The 20,182-nt window shown below is 47.4% G+C and overlaps 1 protein-coding gene across 3 annotated transcripts in view; it reads right to left on the bottom strand.

Moving 5' to 3' along the window:
- The window catches only part of TRAPPC3 (trafficking protein particle complex subunit 3), a 110,221-nt gene that overhangs the window by 16,760 nt on the left and 73,279 nt on the right, over positions 1 to 20,182 (bottom strand). For 2 of the 3 annotated variants that reach the window (XM_063954409.1, XM_063954412.1), the window contains one exon: positions 11,337 to 11,434. In XM_063954409.1, coding sequence (XP_063810479.1) covers positions 11,337 to 11,434 — 98 coding nt within the window. Of the gene's footprint in view, positions 1 to 11,336; positions 11,435 to 15,296; positions 15,482 to 20,182 lie in introns of those variants that run through there. The other variant, XM_063954411.1, reaches the window with a different exon arrangement.

The raw sequence follows: 20,182 nt of genomic DNA, 5'->3' as shown, positions 1-20,182 counted from the left end.
TTCAGTTCCAATTTACATGCAAATAGTGTGCTTATGGTGTATCTATATATTAGTTAGCAGAAGGACAACTTTTACTATATATTTCTACGATGCCATTGTCTGAACAGGGCACATCATAAACCAAATTAATAATCTTAGTCCATAGATTTGCAAAAAATATTGGCGGAATTAGTTGCTTCATTTCGGAGATATTTGCAGCCACCCAGTAAGCAGGGATTTTTTTTTTTAAGGAGATGAAAAGGGGTAAAATGTTCCACTCAGTTGAAACATCAACTATTTTTTTCTTCTTATTATAAATTCCTAGTTTAATTGTATAGGTAAAAGGATATTAGCTTTCATTTCATGTCTTCTAAAATGCAGACAAATAGTGAACTTGTGCTATTAACTCTCGATCATGGGACATATAGCTGACCATGGAGTCTATGTGCCAAGTCTTACAGGTAAATGTATTATAGTGGCCCGATGCCACTTCCGGCTTCGCCTCATTACCGAGGTGAAGCAGGAAGGGACATCGACAAGATGTATGAACATCTTGTCTGCCGAAGCAGGGGAGCAAAAGCTCTCCCCTCCTGCGATGTCTCCCTGAGCACACAGCGCTTCAGCTCAGTGCTGACACACTATGTCTCCCCGCCCGGCTCCTCTGCGCATGCGTGGGATCTCGCTACTCAAGCGAAATCCCCAGCGCAGTTAGGAGCAGACACCTGCCACAGGCAGGGACGTGGCCTATGGGCATCGCCACCTACAGCTGTCGAAATAGACAGCTGCAGGTGTAGGAGCGGTCAGCGATGCTGACAGTTCATACATTTCCCTCGCATATCGGCCTGCTATCTTTTAGATAGCAGTACCGATATGGACAGGGCCGCATAGAGCGCCCCTTTCACTGTGGACACCCCGCAGCCATCACACACAGGGTAGAAGCGGTAAAGTGCACACATACAGCTTCTCCCCCATAGTGCCACTTCATACATTTACCTCTTAGAAAGAGATAACGTACGGGCCAATAAGCTCCTAACTGCCATGTTACAAGCTATGGGGAGGATGTATTAAAATGGAGAAGGCATAAGGAAGTGATAAACCAGTGATATGTGCAAGGTGATACAGGCACCAGCCAATCAGATCTTAACTGTTAATTTACATATTGGAGCCGATTGGCTGGTGCCTTTATCATCTTGCCCATATCACTGGTTTATCACTTCCTTATGCCTTCTCCAAGTTAATACATATACCCCTATGTTTGAAACATGACAGTTAGGAGCTGGTTGGTTCTATCTCTCGCCACTATAGCTCTCTGCAAGGCTTAGTAAATAGACCCCCATGTGATATGCAGCTGGTCCTTAGGTCTACACCTGTGGTCTAAGAGGCCTAATTCAGACATAATCGCGACAGCAAACTTTTTCTCTAATGGGCAAAACCATGCGTACTGCAGGTGAGGCAGATGTAACATGCAGAGAGAGTTAGATTTGCGTGGGGTGTGTTCAAAATGAAATCTAAATTGCATTGTAAAAAATAAGATTTTACTCACCGGTAAATTTATTTCTCGTAGTCCGTAGTGGATGCTGGGAACTCCGAAAGGACCATGGGGAATAGCGGCTCCGCAGGAGACTGGGCACAACTAAAGAAAGCTTTTAGGTCACCTGGTGTGCACTGGCTCCTCCCACTATGACCCTCCTCCAAGCCTCAGTTAGGACACTGTGCCCGGACGAGCTGACATAATAAGGAAGGATTTTGAATCCCGGGTAAGACTCATACCAGCCACACCAATCACACCGTATAACTCGTGATACTATACCCAGTTTAACAGTATGAAAACAACTGAGCCTCTCAACAGATGGCTCAACAATAACCCTTTAGTTAACAATAACTATGTACAAGTATTGCAGACAATCCGCACTTGGGATGGGCGCCCAGCATCCACTACGGACTACGAGAAATAGATTTACCGGTGAGTAAAATCTTATTTTCTCTGACGTCCTAGTGGATGCTGGGAACTCCGAAAGGACCATGGGGATTATACCAAAGCTCCCAAACGGGCGGGAGAGTGCGGATGACTCTGCAGCACAGAATGAGAGAACTCAAGGTCCTCCTCAGCCAGGGTATCAAATTTGTAGAATTTTGCAAACGTGTTTGCCCCTGACCAAGTAGCAGCTCGGCAAAGTTGTAAAGCCGAGACCCCTCGGGCAGCCGCCCAAGATGAGCCCACCTTCCTTGTGGAATGGGCTTTTACTGATTTAGGATGCGGCAGTCCAGCCGCAGAATGCGCCAGCTGAATTGTGCTACAAATCCAGCGAGCAATAGTCTGCTTAGAAGCAGGAGCACCCAGTTTGTTGGGTGCATACAGGATAAATAGCGAGTCAGTTTTCCTGACTTCAGCCGTCCTGGAAACATAAATTTTCAAGGCCCCGACTACGTCCAGTAACTTGGAATCCTCCAAGTCCCTAGTAGCCGCAGGCACCACAATAGGTTGGTTCAAGTGAAAAGCTGATACCACCTTAGGGAGAAACTGGGGACGAGTCCTCAATTCCGCCCTATCCATATGGAAAATCAGATAAGGGCTTTTACATGACAAAGCTGCCAATTCTGACACACGCCTGGCTGAAGCCAAGGCCAATAACATGACCACTTTCCACGTGAGATATTTTAGATCCACGGTTTTAAGTGGCTCAAACCAATGTGATTTTAAGAAACTCAACACCACGTTGAGATCCCAAGGTGCCACTGGAGGCACAAACGGGGGCTGAATATGCAGCACTCCTTTCACAAACGTCTGAACTTCAGGTAGTAAAGCTAGTTCTTTCTGGAAGAAAATCGACAGAGCCGAGATCTGTACCTTAATGGAGCCTAATTTCAGGCCCATAGTCACTCCTGCTTGTAGGAAATGCAGAAATCGACCTAGTTGAAATTCCTCTGTTGGGGCCTTTTTGGCCTCACACCAAGCAACATATTTCCGCCATATGCGGTGATAACGCTTTGCAGTTACATCTTTTCTGGCTTTAATCAGCGTAGGAATGACTTCCTCCGGAATGCCCTTTTCCTTCAGGATCCGGCGTTCAACCGCCATGCCGTCAAACGCAGCCGCGGTAAGTCTTGGAACAGACAGGGCCCCTGCTGCAGCAGGTCCTGTCTGAGCGGCAGAGGCCATGGGTCCTCTGAGATCATCTCTTGAAGTTCCGGGTACCACGCTCGTCTTGGCCAATCCGGAACCACGAGTATTGTTCTTACTCCTCGTTTTCTTATTATTCTCAGTACCCTTGGTATGAGAGGCAGAGGAGGGAACACATAAACCGACTGGTACACCCACGGTGTCACTAGAGCGTCCACAGCTATCGCCTGAGGGTCCCTTGACCTGGCGCAATATCTCTCTAGTTTTTTGTTTAGGCGGGACGCCATCATGTCCACCTGTGGCCGTTCCCATCGATTTACAATCAGCGTGAAGACTTCTGGATGAAGTCCCCACTCTCCCGGGTGGAGGTCGTGCCTGCTGAGAAAGTCTGCTTCCCAGTTGTCCACTCCCGGAATGAACACTGCTGACAGTGCTAGTACGTGATTTTCCGCCCATCGGAGAATCCTTGTGGCTTCTGCCATTGCCATCCTGCTTCTTGTGCCGCCCTGTCGATTTACATGGGCGACTGCCGTGATGTTGTCTGACTGGATCAGTACCGGCTGGTGTAGAAGCAGGGATTTTGCCTGACTTAGGGCATTGTAAATGGCCCTTAGTTCCAGAATATTTATGTGTAGGGAAGTCTCCTGACTCAACCATAGTCCTTGGAAGTTTCTTCCCTGTGTGACTGCCCCCCAGCCTCGAAGGCTGGCATCCGTGGTCACCAGGACCCAGTCCTGTATGCCGAATCTGCGGCCCTCTAGAAGATGAGCACTCTGCAGCCACCACAGCAGAGACACCCTGGTTCTTGGAGACAGAGTTATTAGGCGATGCATCTGAAGATGCGATCCGGACCATTGGTCCAACAGGTCCCACTGAAAGATTCTGGCATGGAACCTGCCGAAAGGAATTGCTTCGTAAGAAGCCACCATCTTTCCCAGGACCCGCGTGCAGTGATGCACCGATACCTGTTTTGGTTTCAGGAGGTCTCTGACTAGAGATGACAGCTCCTTGGCTTTGTCCTCCGGGAGAAACACTTTTTTCTGGACTGTATCCAGAATCATACCCAGGAACAGTAGACGTGTCGTCAGAACCAGCTGTGATTTTGGAATATTCAGAATCCAACCGTGCTGGTGTAGCACCTCCTGAGATAGTGCTACTCCCACCAACAACTGCTCCTTGGACCTCGCCTTTATTAGGAGATCGTCCAAGTACGGGATAATTAAAACTCCCTTTTTCCGAAGGAGTATCATCATTTCCGCCATTACCTTGGTAAACACCCTCGGTGCCGTGGAGAGTCCAAACGGCAGCGTCTGGAATTGGTAATGGCAATCCTGTACCACAAATCTGAGGTACTCCTGGTGAGGATAGTAAATGGGGACATGCAGGTAAGCATCCTTGATGTCCAGGGATACCATGTAATCCCCCTCGTCCAGGCTTGCAATAACCGCCCTGAGCGATTCCATCTTGAACTTGAATTTTTTTATGTATGTGTTCAAGGATTTCAAATTTAAAATGGGTCTCACCGAACAATCTGGTTTCGGTACCACAAACAGTGTGGAATAGTAACCCCGTCCTTGTTGAAGTAGGGGCACCTTGATTATCACCTGCTGGGAATACAGCTTGTGAATTGCCGCTAGCACAGCCTCCCTGTCTGAAGGAGTAATCGGCAAGGCAGATTTTAGGAACCGGTGGGGTGAAGACGCCTCGAATTCCAGTTTGTACCCTTGAGATACTATTTGCAGGATCCAGGGATCCACCTGTGAGCGAGCCCACTGATCGCTGAAATTTTTGGAGGCGGCCCCCCACCGTACCTGGCTCCGCCTGTGGAGCCCCACCGTCATGCGGCGGACTTGGAAGAAGCGGGGCGGACTTGGAAGAAGCGGGGGAGGACTTTTGCTCCTGGGAACCTGCTGTTTGTTGCAGCCTTTTTCCCCTACCTCTGCCTCTGGACAGAAAGGACCCGCCTTTTCCACACCTGTTTTTCTGAGTCCGAAAGGACTGTACCTGATAAAACGGCGCCTTTTTAGGCGGTGAGGGAACATGGGGTAAAAATGCTGACTTCCCAGCAGTTGCTGTGGAAACTAGGTCCGAGAGACCATCCCCAAATAATTCCTCACCCTTATAAGGCAAAACTTCCATGTGCCTTTTTGAATCTGCATCCCCTGTCCACTGGCGAGTCCATAAGCCTCTCCTAGCAGAAATGGACAATGCACTTATTTTAGATGCCAGCCGGCAGATCTCCCTCTGTGCATCTCTCATGTATAAGACTGAGTCTTTTATATGCTCTATGGTTAGCAGAATAGTGTCCCTGTCTAGGGTGTCAATATTTTCTGACAGGGAATCTGACCACGCAGCAGCAGCACTGCACATCCATGCTGACGCAATAGCTGGTCTAAGTATAATGCCTGAGTGTGTATATACAGACTTCAGGATCGCCTCCTGCTTTCTATCAGCAGGTTCCTTGAGGGCGGCCGTATCCGGAGACGGTAGTGCCACCTTTTTAGACAAATGTGTGAGCGCTTTATCCACCCTAGGGGGTGTCTCCCAACGTGACCTATCCTCTGGCGGGAAAGGGAACGCCATTAGTAACTTCTTAGAGATTACCAATCTTTTATCAGGGAAAGCCCACGCTTCTTCACACACTTCATTTAATTCTTCTGATGGGGGAAAAACTACGGGTAGTTTTTTCTCCCCAAACATAATACCCTTTTTAGTGGTACCTGGGTTTATATCAGAAATTTGTAACACCTCTTTCATTGCTTCAATCATGCAACGAATGGCCTTAGTGGACATTAGACTAGACTCATCGTCGTCGACACTGGTGTCAGTATCCGTGTCGACATCCGCGTCTGCCATCTGAGGTAGCGGGCGTTTTAGAGCCCCCGATGGCCTTTGAGACGCCTGGACAGGCACAAGCTGAGAAGCCGGCTGTCCCGCATTTGGCATGTCGTCAATTTTTTTGTGTAAGGAGTCGACACGTGCACGCAATTCCTTCCATAAGTCCATCCACTCAGGTGTCTGCCCCGCAGGGGGTGACATCCCTTCTATAGGCATCTGCTCCGCCTCCACATCATTATCCTCATCAAACATGTCGACACAGCCGTACCGACACACCGCACACACACAGGGAATGCTCTAACAGAGGACAGGACCCACAAAAGCCCTTTGGGGAGACAGAGTGAGAGTATGCCAGCACACACCAGAGCGCTATATAATGCAGGGACTAACTGAATTATGTCCCCTATAGCTGCTGTTATATATACTGCGCCTAAATTTAGTGCCCCCCCTCTCTTTTTTACCCTTTTCTGTAGTGTAGACTGCAGGGGAGAGCCAGGGAGCTTCCTTCCAGCGGAGCTGTGAGGGAGAAATGGCGCCAGTGTGCTGAGGGAGATAGCTCCGCCCCTTTTTCGCGGACTTTTCTCCCGCTTTTTTATGGATTCTGGCAGGGGTAATTATTACATATATAGCCTCTGGGGCTATATATTGTGGTATTTTTGCCAGCCAAGGTGTTTTTATTGCTGCTCAGGGCGCCCCCCCCTAGCGCCCTGCACCCTCAGTGACCGGAGTGTGAAGTGTGTATGAGGAGCAATGGCGCACAGCTGCAGTGCTGTGCGCTACCTTGGTGAAGACTGATGTCTTCTGCCGCCGATTTTCCGGACCTCTTCTTGCTTCTGGCTCTGTAAGGGGGACGGCGGCACGGCTCCGGGACCGAACACCAAGGCCAGTTCCATGCGGTCGATCCCTCTGGAGCTAATGGTGTCCAGTAGCCTAAGAAGCCCAAGCTAGCTGCAAGCAGGTAGGTTCGCTTCTTCTCCCCTTAGTCCCTCGCTGCAGTGAGCCTGTTGCCAGCAGGTCTCACTGTAAAATAAAAAACCTAATTATATACTTTCTTTTTAGAAGCTCAGGAAAGCCCCTAGTGTGCATCCAACCTCGGCCGGGCACAAAATCTAACTGAGGCTTGGAGGAGGGTCATAGTGGGAGGAGCCAGTGCACACCAGGTGACCTAAAAGCTTTCTTTAGTTGTGCCCAGTCTCCTGCGGAGCCGCTATTCCCCATGGTCCTTTCGGAGTTCCCAGCATCCACTAGGACGTCAGAGAAATACAGAAGCCAGTATTTACCCTGCAGAGAAACAATAACATCTGTCCCACCTACAGTGCACATGGTTTTGCCCATTAGAGAAAGATTTTGTTGCTGCGATTAGGTCTGAATTAGGCCCCGAGTGTCTTGCATGGGTGCCCAATCACAAATTAATTGTGACAATTGTTTGGAAGTCTAAACCACGCATTGCCAACCTCGGTCCCCAAGGTACACTGACAGTGCAGTTTGATCTAGGCTTTAGCACATATGGTTAAAACAAAAACACAGAGGTACTAATGAAGTCACCTGTGCTCAAGAATGGATATCAATAAAACCTGGAGTGTTAGTGTGCCTTGAGAAGAGGTTGTGAATGCCTGCTCTATACAGACCCATTTAAATGGGAAAAATAGATGCTTGAAACAACTGAAACGCCCCCAATGTGTCTAAAACGCATTTTCGCGGCAAAAGATGCAGAAAGACGCTCTGCGCTACAAAATCACACTGCACTTATGAGTTATCTGTAACGCAACTTGTAGCACATGAAGCAAAGTTGTAAGAGGACACATCTGTAGGTTCAAATCCAAAATCTCAGATTTATCAGAGTTAAGGGTATATTCAATTCATGTTGGATCCTCTCTGGAGAGGACCCGACAGCTCATTACTTAATTTGCGGGTGGTATCGCTAACTTTTGTCCCGTTTTCACCCATGCCAATCTGACATATATATATTTTTTTTTTTAAAGTCGAGTTGGCAAAAAAAATGGGCGAAAACACCAGCAAATTCGACAAAACAGGTGGTTCAGTGGAGAATTCGCCGATCCACCTGTTTTTTGACAGTGTCGGAATTTCCGACAAGTCGAACAAACGGCACTTAGATTGAATAGGGCGAATGAAAATTTGCCCTATAAACGGCGAAGAGTGCAGTTTTTTCAACCTGTTGGGCTTTCAGAGAGGAATTGAATATACCCCTTAATCTTATAGTGCAAGGAAGCACTATAGGCTTGTATTTTATTGAATGGATTAGGAAGAGTGATGTGCTGCTTAGCGATAGTAATAAAAAGGGCTATTTTAGGCTTCTGGGGGGACAACAGCTATATCAGAGAAGACCAGGTTAAGATGAATGCAAGGGGCCAAATCTTCTGTAATGAGTTTAACGGGTGACAGGGGGGCAGCCCTACCTTGTGCAGCATCTAACATAGAAAGGAGTGGAGCTGAAAAGGTTTACAAAGAACTGAGGCAGAAGGGTTAAGATATAATGATTTTAAGATTCCCTGCAGGGGTCAGCCCTAATCCATATGCCCACCAAAGTCTGCTGAATAAAAGAACAAGGTATTTTCTGCATCAAGCTCCACCACCAGCCTGACAACAAGCTACATAGATGAAATCTTTAATGTTCTTCGTACAGTATTAACAGCAGCTTGCCCTATTAGGAATAAAGGCCAGCTGATTTGGATAGATGGAAACCATACCCCAACCTAATCTGTTGGCATAAAGTTTCAGATTAACATTCAAAAGCGAGATTGGCCTATAGCGCCCTAGTTCCATAGTATCTCGATCTAGTTTACAAACAACTAAAATGGGGTCGATTCAATTCGGCAACAGATGAATAGCGCCAGGAATTAGCTCCCGACGCTATTCAATTCAGCTAAAGTTAAGTCGGCGAATGCCCGTTCTCGCTGACTTAACAGGTAGTTTTGTCGGGAGAACGGGCATTCTCCGACTTAACTACCCGCGGCGATGCAGATTCCCGACAGAATCAGCCTTGCGCTGGCTGCGCGGCAGCACTTTTGTCGGTTTTCTTCTCTCACCCCCCCGGGGGTGAGAGAAGAATTCCCGACAATTGCGGGTAACTAGCAGCTGAATTGAATAGCGTCGGGAGATAATTCCCGGCGCTATTCATCTGTTGCCGAATTGAATCGACCCCAATGTTGTCCTGGGTAGTAGCATTCTCAAGCTTTTCTCCCTGAATGAGCAAACTGAACAGATCTAAGAACATAAAGAGTAGGGGGTTCAGAGAAACTTTTGCAATACATGGCATAAAAAAACAGTCAGACCCCAGAAGCAACTGCTTCATAGCACCAGTAAATTTCTCTTCTGAGATTTCTTTGGGCTGGTGACAAGATTGAAGAAATAAAGAAATGTCTGCGTTTCCTCCTTGAGCTGCTGTGAATGCAGGGAGGTTATTTGGGAAGTTAGACAGGGATGCATAATAATTGCTCAGACATTTCTTGAGTGTCTTACATCGAGCAGCCGTCAGAACATTTAATAAAGAAAACCTTCACACATCAGTGAAGTGAGCGACCTACATGCAGGCACAATCTAGAACTGGCGATAGCGTGGGGCCGCGCATCGCTATGGGCATACACACGGAGAGATCTAGTAAGACTGCTTAGAAATTAAGCACAGATCTCTCCGTGTGTACCTCTCTTTAAGTGTTTTCTGTGTAGGTTCTTACTATCTGGTAATCATATACTGTATGCTTTTTGTAGTTTAAGGTATTATGGTCTGTTCATCACACCCTTGTTTGACTTTTTTTTTTTTTTTTTTATGCGTTTACCCCCAGGATGGGGGGAGATCAGGCACTTTTATGTCCTTATCCATCCACTGGATCTTCAGATTTGTCTGTAATGTAACTGAATATGCTACGATGTCCCTGAAGCCATTTTGCACATGAGCAATGAACTCAATATGTGCCACCTCTCCCCCCAGCCATTACACACTCACTGTTTCTGCAGTACAGAAACCATGGGGTATATTCAATTGACATCCAAAGCTGCAGTCTGTCGAAAAGACGGTAGTTTTCGACTTTTTTTTAGGTCGGAAGGTGTTCCAACCTATTCAATATTTTCGATAAGTTGAGGTATTCGACTTGTCGAAAAGCACGTGAATCGGGGGAATAGCAGCCGATCCACGTTCTTGTGTAGAAAACGGTTTTGGCCCCCTTTTCGACCATCTCAGTCCGACATAAGAAAATGTCGGACTGAGATGTGGGACCCAGAGGAGGAGAGGGGGGGGGGGAAACCGCAGGGAGACGGGGAAGAGCCGCGCTACAGCACAGCGCTGCAGCAGGATGTCACACAGCCGCACCGCTCACAGCAGCTTCCACCCGGCTCTAGCAAGTGAGGTCATGCTTGCTGGAGCCGGGTGGACACTGCCGTGAGGTCAGGAGGCTGTATGACATCCTCCTGCAGTGCTACTGTAGCACTGATCTCCTCCGTCTGCTGTACCCGCTGGTCTCCCTGCGCCCTCTCCCCCCCCCCCCCCCCCCCCCCCCGTCTCTCATCTCAATTCGACTTGAAAAAGTTGAATTGAGATGAGATTGAATAGGGGTTGTCGGATCCATTCGGTTGTCGGCGCTAATTGGATATACCCCCATGACTTCATTGTACATCTTTGAATTTCATAAGGTGCTAATGACACATCCTTTGCTCAGAAAGGCTCAATAAGCATTTAAGTTTAACTTTGTTCATAATACCACACCACAGAAGGTTATTAAGTTGTGAAAAAGTTGCTAGCAATCTTAATGCCATTAGTGGTAGCAAGCATCTTTCACTACCAATTCTCAGCAAATCCTTTTATATTTATATAATCATAGGCTGTAAGCTCTCACAAGCAGGGCCTTCTCTACCCTCTGTCTCATGTCCATACCACTGTAGCAATGTGGCTCCTTGGAAACATAATGATGATGGCCCCTCCATCCATAAATCAGCAATACCAAAGAAAAAATGCAGGCAGGATACAGACACCCAAACTGGGTGCCGCGGAGCACATGCAGGGGTGCCACAGACTGGTGGTCCAGGACCAAATCAAATTATTTAAGTGATAGGAAAAACCAGTGGTGATCACTGCCAACCATAGAAGCATAGTCCTGTCCACCACCACATAACTGTGTAAAATGACAGATAATCACAATTTACTTCATTTAATATTTTTCCCTGAAATTCTCATTAACAAACTTTTTGTATAGCGATGCCGTGTAAAAAAAAAAAATGGTAACGATATAAACAATGGGCTGACATATGAGATGTGTTATTATCATCCAAGGTGCAAAATGTACTTACTGTAGCATAGAGTTTTAGGTATCAGACTTCCCCCTACACCAGACACTAAAGCCTCAGCACAGTTACAGCAACATTTAAACCCATATTATCGGACTTACATTTTCTCCAATTGTTTATTGACATCATCATCATTTTCATAGTCCTTGCACAGCTGCGCAACGAGGGACCCATAAGTCAAGTTGAAAAGCTCAGAATTCTGGAGGAGACAAAACAAACAATTAACATTGGGAAGGACCAGATCACTATCTAAGGGGGGAATCCAATTAGGTGGGAGCGAGTAATGGGCCCTACACACTTGCCGAGGTGCCAGACGGCCGATACTGCTCACGGGCGACCTGGCGGTTTATGTGACGGGGGAGTGAAGTTTCTTCACTCCCTGACGTCACCCGGCCCCATAGGCCTGCATGCTAATATGGACGAGATTGTCCATATTGGCTTGCATGTTTAAACGAGCCCGGCACCAACGATGAACGAGCGCAGGGCTGCGCATCATTCATCGCTGGTGCCTACACACTGAAAGATAGGAACGATATTTAATTCATTAATGAACAAGATCATTCATATCGCTCAGTGTAATCGGCCAGTGTGTAGGGCCCTTAAGTCAAGCGGTATGCCACACTTACAGTACTGCTGCAAGCAAAAATGTGCGTGACTGACACTAGAAGAGGACACGAGGAATCATGCTCAGGCCATTGCTGGCATGTACACGCCGTCGCAGCGGCAACTTGCACTCCCCACCAACTGTGTACACTTAATTGGATTCCCTGTAGGTTTGTCGTTTCCTTGCACATATGGTGGTTGCAAAGAATTAGAGAAGAAAAATGCTTTCAATCAGATGAAACACTACATGCAAGGAAAAGCTAAGCATGGGGAATTACAGTACACAGCCATGTATAGCAGCACAATTCCAAACAGAAAAAGCGCTGTCAATAATGAGGGTTCAGCCAGAGACTTTGTATGTTAAGTAGGCATTCACACATCCATATGTTATTCATGCACTCGCTGATACAAGCATTTCTGAAGGCTTTAAAGAACAACCGGTGCAATTCATTTTACATTTTCAAAGGCTGTATGGGAAATAAGAATCCTCCAACTAGAACACGATTGGATAGTTGATACTCTACAGGATACTGAACGTAACAAAACACTGGCTTAGGCCATGCTTTCCATGTAAAGTGACCCGTGTGTGCTGCAGGCTGAGCGCTATAATAAAAACTATGCCATACGAGGGTCTATAGCTATTGTAACAATGCGGTTTAAAATAATAGAAAAAAATATTAAGCAGAATAAACCTCGTCTAATTATATTTACATTATGGCTATATATTTTATCATATGAAAAGCATGGTAACTGGTTGACTTTTCTGTTTTTTTCCCCCTAGAAAAACTTATGCTGGGTTGGTGTTGGAATACCGGCAGCCTGGATACCAGAGCTCAGAATACCTACCCCGGGATCTCAGCTGCCAGAATGCTGGCAGTGGGGCAAGCGCTAGAAAGCCCCCTGCGGGCTCACTGCACTCGCCATGCTGCGGGCTCGGTGGCTCACCACAGGTTATATTCACACTCTATGGGTGTTGTGAACACCCACGAGCGGGAATAGTTCAGGCGCCGCTGCCAGAATACTTGGCAGTCGGGATCCTGGCGTCAGTGTTCTGGCCCGCGTGACCCCGACTGTCGAGATATGGACTACATCCCCTTAAGTTGATCTAAACAATAACATGAGCTCTTAACACGTTTGCTGTGGGGACCCGGATCAATTTCCCAATAATGAAACAATTATAAATGTGATTAAAAGTAGCGTGATAAAGTGTTTGCGGACACGTACCATGAGATGCAGAGATGCAGTAGGTGAAATGAATGGCAAATACCAATACTACAGAATGAGTGCAGTAGGCAGATGGAAAGAAAGAAAAAAGTAGTTAGGTGATACAGGTGTAACGTTAGAGACCAAGAGATTGGCAACAAGCTGGAGACCAGAAGACAGTGCAACATTCAGAACAAAGCAGAGCACAATAGCATAAAATTATGAAGTCATGCTCAGCGTCACGCAGCTCATTAGTAAGAAAACCAAAGTCAGTTCCCCCACATGTGTCGTATTTAAGGAGACAATAAATTCTCACAGTCTTCAAAGGGATTTCAGCATGCACATGGATCGTGAGTGCGTGCACACGCACACACAGGAACACGCCACTGGTGGCAAACAAGTCACATTTGCTGCGATCAGCTTGTATGATCAGAGTGGACACATCTGTAGCTCTAATAAAGGCCCATACACACTAGAAGATATTGTCCAAAGATATGAGCGATAACAACGGTTGTGAACGATTAAATCATGGAAGTGTGCACACAGCAAACAATGAACGATGCGCACATCCGTGATCGTTGGAAGCGGGTTGTCAGTCGTCCATGCATGCAGCTCAATCCCATAAGTCCCAGCATAGCAGATCGTTCGTCATTCAGATAAGGGCCCTACACATTTGTCAATCCGCCGCCGAGCTGCCCGACGGCGGATACGGCCGACCTGGCGGCAGGGGGGGAAGGGGGGTTAGGTGGGGATGAAGTTTCTTCACTCCCCCCGTCACCCGGCTCCATAGAAGTGCAGGCAAATATGGACGGGATCGTCCATATTGACCTGCATGCACAGCCGACGGGGCACCAGCGATGAACGAGCGCGGGGCCGCGCATTGTTCATCGCTGGTGCCTCCACACTCAAAGATATGAACGGTATCTCGTTCATTAATGAACGAGATCGTTCATATCTTTGAGTGATATCGCCCAGTGTGTAGGGCCTATCAGTGTGTACACTCAATCTCGTTTGTCAGGGAGTTCAAGGGAAATGGATCTTCCACATTGTCCATCTTTCACAAATTGTTCAAGTCTTCTCGTGTGTATGGGCCTTAACTAATTGGATTGCATGTCTTTATGCAACTTATACTAAAGACAGCTTAATCTTGCAGACAGCCTAGTACATGTCGACCAATAGTGGTCGACCTAATGACTGAGGACCTAAGTGTGGTCGACCTAATGACCGTATCCCCTTTATATTCATATCCTGATATATTTGGATGGGGTTTATTTTAAGGACGGCAATTGAAAACTGACAGATGGCAACCACTGGGACACAGTCGTTAGGTCAACACAGCTTAGGTTGACAGTCATTAGGTCGATATGGTCATTAAGTTGACATGTAAAAAGGTCGACATGAGTTTTTCACTTTTTTATTTTTATTTATTTTTCCACACTTGACAATCCACGTGGACTACGATTGGGAATAGTAACCTTGCCCGAAGTTCACTCGCCATGTGAGGGGACACAGTGCACTTATTGGGGTTCCCCGTCACTTTACGAAGAAAACTACACCAAAAACAGTCCAGAAACTCATGTTGACCTTTTCACCTGTCAACCTAGTACATGTCATACATGTCAACCTAATTCCCGTGTCGACCTAATGACTGTTGACCCAACGACCCATACTCCAACCACTGATGTTTCCTATTTGATGGAAATGCTTATTCCGTACAATGCTAGGCTGACACCATCACTACTACTACTGCACTAGGTAGCACCCGCCGCAGCTGACTTCCTTTGCCTGGGTAAACCTCCTGGGACCACAGTGCAAGCGAGCTACCCACGAATTAGTTATCTTGTGACGGATACATGCCACCAAAAAGCATGTTGCGATGACAGCAGTGCCACAACTATTCAATGGCTCGCTTGTGACGGCCATCCCATTAAAGAAGTCAAATAAAAAAGCATTAAGTAAGAGTTACAGGACTCATCTGACCCAGGTAACCTTATGAACACTGTCCAAAACACTGGCTAGGCTATAAGGTAAAGCCCCCAGAATGAGAGCAGCTCTTATGGATTGTGTATACTGTGCATATAGCCTGCTGCTCCCCATAGGGGATTATATACAGCTCAGCACTTCCTCCCATCCACGGTTGGTCAGTGGGACATACATACTGGGAGCCGATCCCTATAACCAGCAGCAGCCCGGGCCCTGACTCACCAGCACTGGCAGTGTGATACCTAAACCTCTTCCCTGCCAGCTCCACTCACCATCTTCTTGCTCTCTGTTCCTCGATTGGTTTGCCGGGACATGGTTCCTCGCCTCCCCGTCCCCCGCACAAGCAGAATTACACACACTCACAGCCCGGATCGCTTTCTCTTTAAACAAGCCGTTTTAGACACAATATTGCTAATGCGCCTGCGCGTCGCACAGCAAGCGCTTATGGGAAATGTAGTCCTGAACGCAGAGCTCGCCATTGGTCGCGGGTAGTCATAAGCTACTGCGGTAATGATAAACTACTTCCTGGCCTGTGACAGCAATCCCAGCAATACTTGCGGCGTTACGTACTAGTTTATCATATGTGTGGCTGCAGTATGTCGGGTGAGGCGCTGGGTGGAGCTGTAGAATCAAGTGTTGTTTTTTGTTTGGTTTTGTCTTCCCCTTTTTTTTTTTTTTTATAGGTTTTGTTTTTTTTTTTCCCGGTGAGAGTTTTGCATAAACCATATCTTCAGTACATTAAATTTACTTAGAAAAAAAGTCCAAAGAATTACCATTTTAATTCTACGAAGAATAAATTAACATAAAGGACCCAACGACCAATGTTTACCAATTTATAGTTCGACTGAGCAGATTATTATATGTAATACTGTGAGTGAAACAACTCGCTTTAAGTAAAATGGCTCAAGTGAAATTTGTGTTTACGAAAGCAGATGGGCATTTTTATTTCATTTTATTTATTTTTTGCTTTGTGGTAAATGAGCGACGCGCCCTCCTCCCACTTTATGCTCTCTGATAAATACACGTGCTGCTTATTTGTTGAAAGAATACAAAACAAAAGTATAAAGCTGCTATTAGAATAAAAAAGGATTATACATTTTAATCTGCGTATCAGATAATTTAACTATAAAATAAAATCAATAATTGTAGCAGGAAAAATACCAAAATTTTAATCCTGGGATTGGTGCCTCCAGCCACGGGGCAGCACTGCGAACTAGTTCTGTCGGGTCAGAGTGACACTGCCCTTGGGCCCCCTATGTCTGTGCTGTGCAGCTGCGTGTGATACCAGGGGCCACACTGGGCAGTCTGCCCCTTATTCAGCCTCGCACTGGAGTCTGGCATCTGCTGTGTGGAACAATGGATCTAGCATCTAAGCGGAAGCCTGGCTCTGGCTGAGTTGACTCAATATGTGGGGTCTGGAGTGGACCCTGTCCACCAACGCGCCAGTACAAGCCTGAATGAGGAGGAGGACTGACTGGGAGTCTCCATTGCCTGCTGCTGCCTGCCAGTGCCCTCGGCCCTGGCATGACCCTGCCTGCACTCTACAACAGTTGAAGCCTGCTGTTCTACAGAATCCTGGAAATCCTGGAATTGAGATTTTTTCAATCCTGAATCCTGGGATTACAAAAATGGGCCAAGATTGGCTTCTCTACTGCCACTATTGAAATCAGACTGAGAGAGTGCAGAGATCTGCATGTTTGAAGAACTATTAGGGGTCTATTTACTAAGCCATAGATGGAGATAAAGTGCACGGAGATAAAGTACCAGCCAACCAGCTCCTAACTGTCATTTCTCTGACGTCCTAGTGGATGCTGGGGACTCCGAAAGGACCATGGGGAATAGCGGCTCCGCAGGAGACTGGGCACAAAAGTAAAAGCTTTAGGACTACCTGGTGTGCACTGGCTCCTCCCCCTATGACCCTCCTCCAAGCCTCAGTTAGATTTTTGTGCCCGAACGAGAAGGGTGCTCACTAGGTGGCTCTCCTGAGCTGCTTAGTAAAAGTTTAAGTATAGGTTTTTTATTTTCAGTGAATCCTGCTGGCAACAGGTTCACTGCACCGAGGGACTAAGGGGAGAAGAAGCGAACTCACCTGCGTGCAGAGTGGATTGGGCTTCTTAGGCTACTGGACATTAGCTCCAGAGGGACGATCACAGGCCCAGCCATGGATGGGTCCCAGAGCCGCGCCGCCGGCCCCCTTACAGAGCCAGAAGACTGAAGAGGTCCGGAAAATCGGCGGCAGAAGACGTCCTGTCTTCAATAAGGTAGCGCACAGCACCGCAGCTGTGCGCCATTGCTCTCAGCACACTTCACACTCCGGTCACTGAGGGTGCAGGGCGCTGGGGGGGGGGCGCCCTGAGACGCAATAAAAACACCTTATATGGCAAAAAATACATCACATATAGCTCCTGGGCTATATGGATGCATTTAACCCCTGCCAATTTTTCTTTAAAAAAGCGGGAGAAAGGCCGCCGATAAGGGGGCGGAGCCTATCTCCTCAGCACACTGGCGCCATTTTTCCTCACAGCTCCGTTGGAGGGAAGCTCCCTGACTCTCCCCTGCAGTCCTGCACTACAGAAACAGGGTAAAACAAGAGAGGGGGGGCACTAATTTGGCAGATAAATCTATACAGCAGCTATATAAGGGAAAAACACTTATATAAGGTTATCCCTGTATATATATAGCGCTCTGGTGTGTGCTGGCAAACTCTCCCTCTGTCTCCCCAAAGGGCTAGTGGGGTCCTGTCCTCTATCAGAGCATTCCCTGTGTGTGTGCTGTGTGTCGGTACGTTGTGTCGACATGTATGAGGAGGAAAATGGTATGGAGGCGGAGCAATTGCCTGTAATAGTGATGTCACCCCCTAGGGAGTCGACACCTGACTGGATGGTCTTATGGAAGGAATTACGTGATAGTGTCAGCACTTTACAAAAGACTGTTGACGACATGAGACAGCCGGCAAATCAGTTATTACCTGTACAGGCGTCTCAAACACCGTCAGGGGCTCTAAAGCGCCCGTTACCTCAGATGGTCGACACAGACCCAGACACGGACACTGACTCCAGTGTCGACGGTGAGGAAACAAACGTATTTTCCAGTAGGGCCACACGTTACATGATCACGGCAATGAAGGAGGTTTTGAACATTTTTGATACTACAAGTACCACAAAAAAGGGTATTATGTGGGGTGTGAAAAAACTACCCGTAGTTTTTCCTGAATCAGATGAATTAAATGAGGTGTGTGATGAAGCGTGGGTTTCCCCCGATAAAAAACTGCTAATTTCTAAAAAATTATTGGCATTATACCCTTTCCCGTTAGAGGTTAGGGCGCGTTGGGAAACACCCCCTAGGGTAGATAAGGCGCTCACACGCTTATCAAAACAAGTGGCGTTACAGTCTCCTGATACGGCCGCCCTCAAGGAACCAGCTGATAGGAAGCTGGAAAATATCCTAAAAAGTATATACACACATACTGGTATTATACTGCGACCAGCAATCGCCTCAGCCTGGATGTGCAGTGCTGGGGTGGCTTGGTCGGATTCCCTGACTGAAAATATTGATACCCTGGACAGGGACAGTATATTATTGACTATAGAGCATTTAAAGGATGCATTTCTATATATGCGAGATGCACAGAGGGATATTTGCACTCTGGCATCAAGAGTAAGTGCGCTGTCCATTTCTGCCAGAAGAGGGTTATGGACGCGACAGTGGTCAAGTGATGCGGATTCCAAACGGCATATGGAAGTATTGCCGTATAAAGGGGAGGAGTTATTTGGGGTCGGTCTATCGGACCTGGTGGCCACGGCAACGGCTGGGAAATCTACCTTTTTACCCCAGGTCACCTCTCAGCAGAAAAAGACACCGTCTTTTCAGGCTCAGTCCTTTCGTCCCCATAAGGGCAAGCGGGCAAAAGGCCACTCATATCTGCCCCGGGGCAGAGGAAGGGGAAAAAGACTGCAGCAGGCATCCTCTTCCCAGGAACAGAAGCCCTCCCCCGCTTCTGCCAAGTCCTCAGCATGACGCTGGGGCCTTACAAGCGGACTCAGGCACGGTGGGGGCCCGTCTAAAGAATTTCAGCGCGCAGTGGGCTCACTCGCAAGTGGACCCCTGGATCCTGCAGGTAGTATCTCAGGGGTACAAATTGGAATTCGAGACGTCTCCCCCTCGCCGGTTCCTGAAGTCTGCTTTACCAACGTCTCCCTCCGACAGGGAGGCGGTATTGGAAGCCATTCACAAGCTGTATTCCCAGCAGGTGATAATCAAGGTACCCCTCCTACAACAGGGAAAGGGGTATTATTCCACGCTGTTTGTGGTACCGAAGCCGGACGGCTCGGTGAGACCTATTTTAAATCTGAAATCCTTGAACACTTACATACAAAGGTTCAAATTCAAGATGGAGTCACTCAGAGCAGTGATAGCGAACCTGGAAGAAGGGGATTATATGGTGTCTCTGGACATCAAGGATGCTTACCTCCATGTCCCAATTTGCCCTTCTCACCAAGGGTACCTCAGGTTTGTGGTACAGAACTGTCACTATCAGTTTCAGACGCTGCCGTTTGGATTGTCCATGGCACCCCGGGTCTTTACCAAGGTAATGGCCGAAATGATGATTCTTCTTCGAAGAAAAGGCGTCTTAATTATCCCTTACTTGGACGATCTCCTGATAAGGGCAAGGTCCAGAGAACAGTTAGAGGTCGGAGTAGCACTATCTCAAGTAGTACTACGACAGCACGGGTGGATTCTAAATATTCCAAAATCGCAGCTGATTCCGACGACACGTCTGCTGTTCCTAGGGATGATTCTGGACACAGTCCAGAAAAAGGTGTTTCTCCCGGAGGAGAAAGCCAGGGAGTTATCCGACCTAGTCAGGAACCTCCTAAAACCAGGCCAAGTGTCAGTGCATCAATGCACAAGGGTCCTGGGAAAAATGGTGGCTTCTTACGAAGAGATTCCATTCGGCAGATTCCACGCAAGAACTTTTCAGTGGGATCTGCTGGACAAATGGTCCGGATCGCATCTTCAAATGCATCAGCGGATAACCCTGTCTCTCCTGTGGTGGTTACAGAGTGCTCATCTTCTAGAGGGCCGCAGATTCGGCATTCAGGACTGGGTCCTGGTGACCACGGATGCCAGCCTGAGAGGCTGGGGAGCAGTCACACAG

The sequence above is a fragment of the Pseudophryne corroboree genome, chromosome 2, assembly GCF_028390025.1.
Source record: "Pseudophryne corroboree isolate aPseCor3 chromosome 2, aPseCor3.hap2, whole genome shotgun sequence".
Classification (NCBI taxonomy): domain Eukaryota; kingdom Metazoa; phylum Chordata; class Amphibia; order Anura; family Myobatrachidae; genus Pseudophryne; species Pseudophryne corroboree.
Note: the sequence above shows the minus strand (reverse complement) of the source record. Positions and strands in the feature narration are given on the sequence as shown.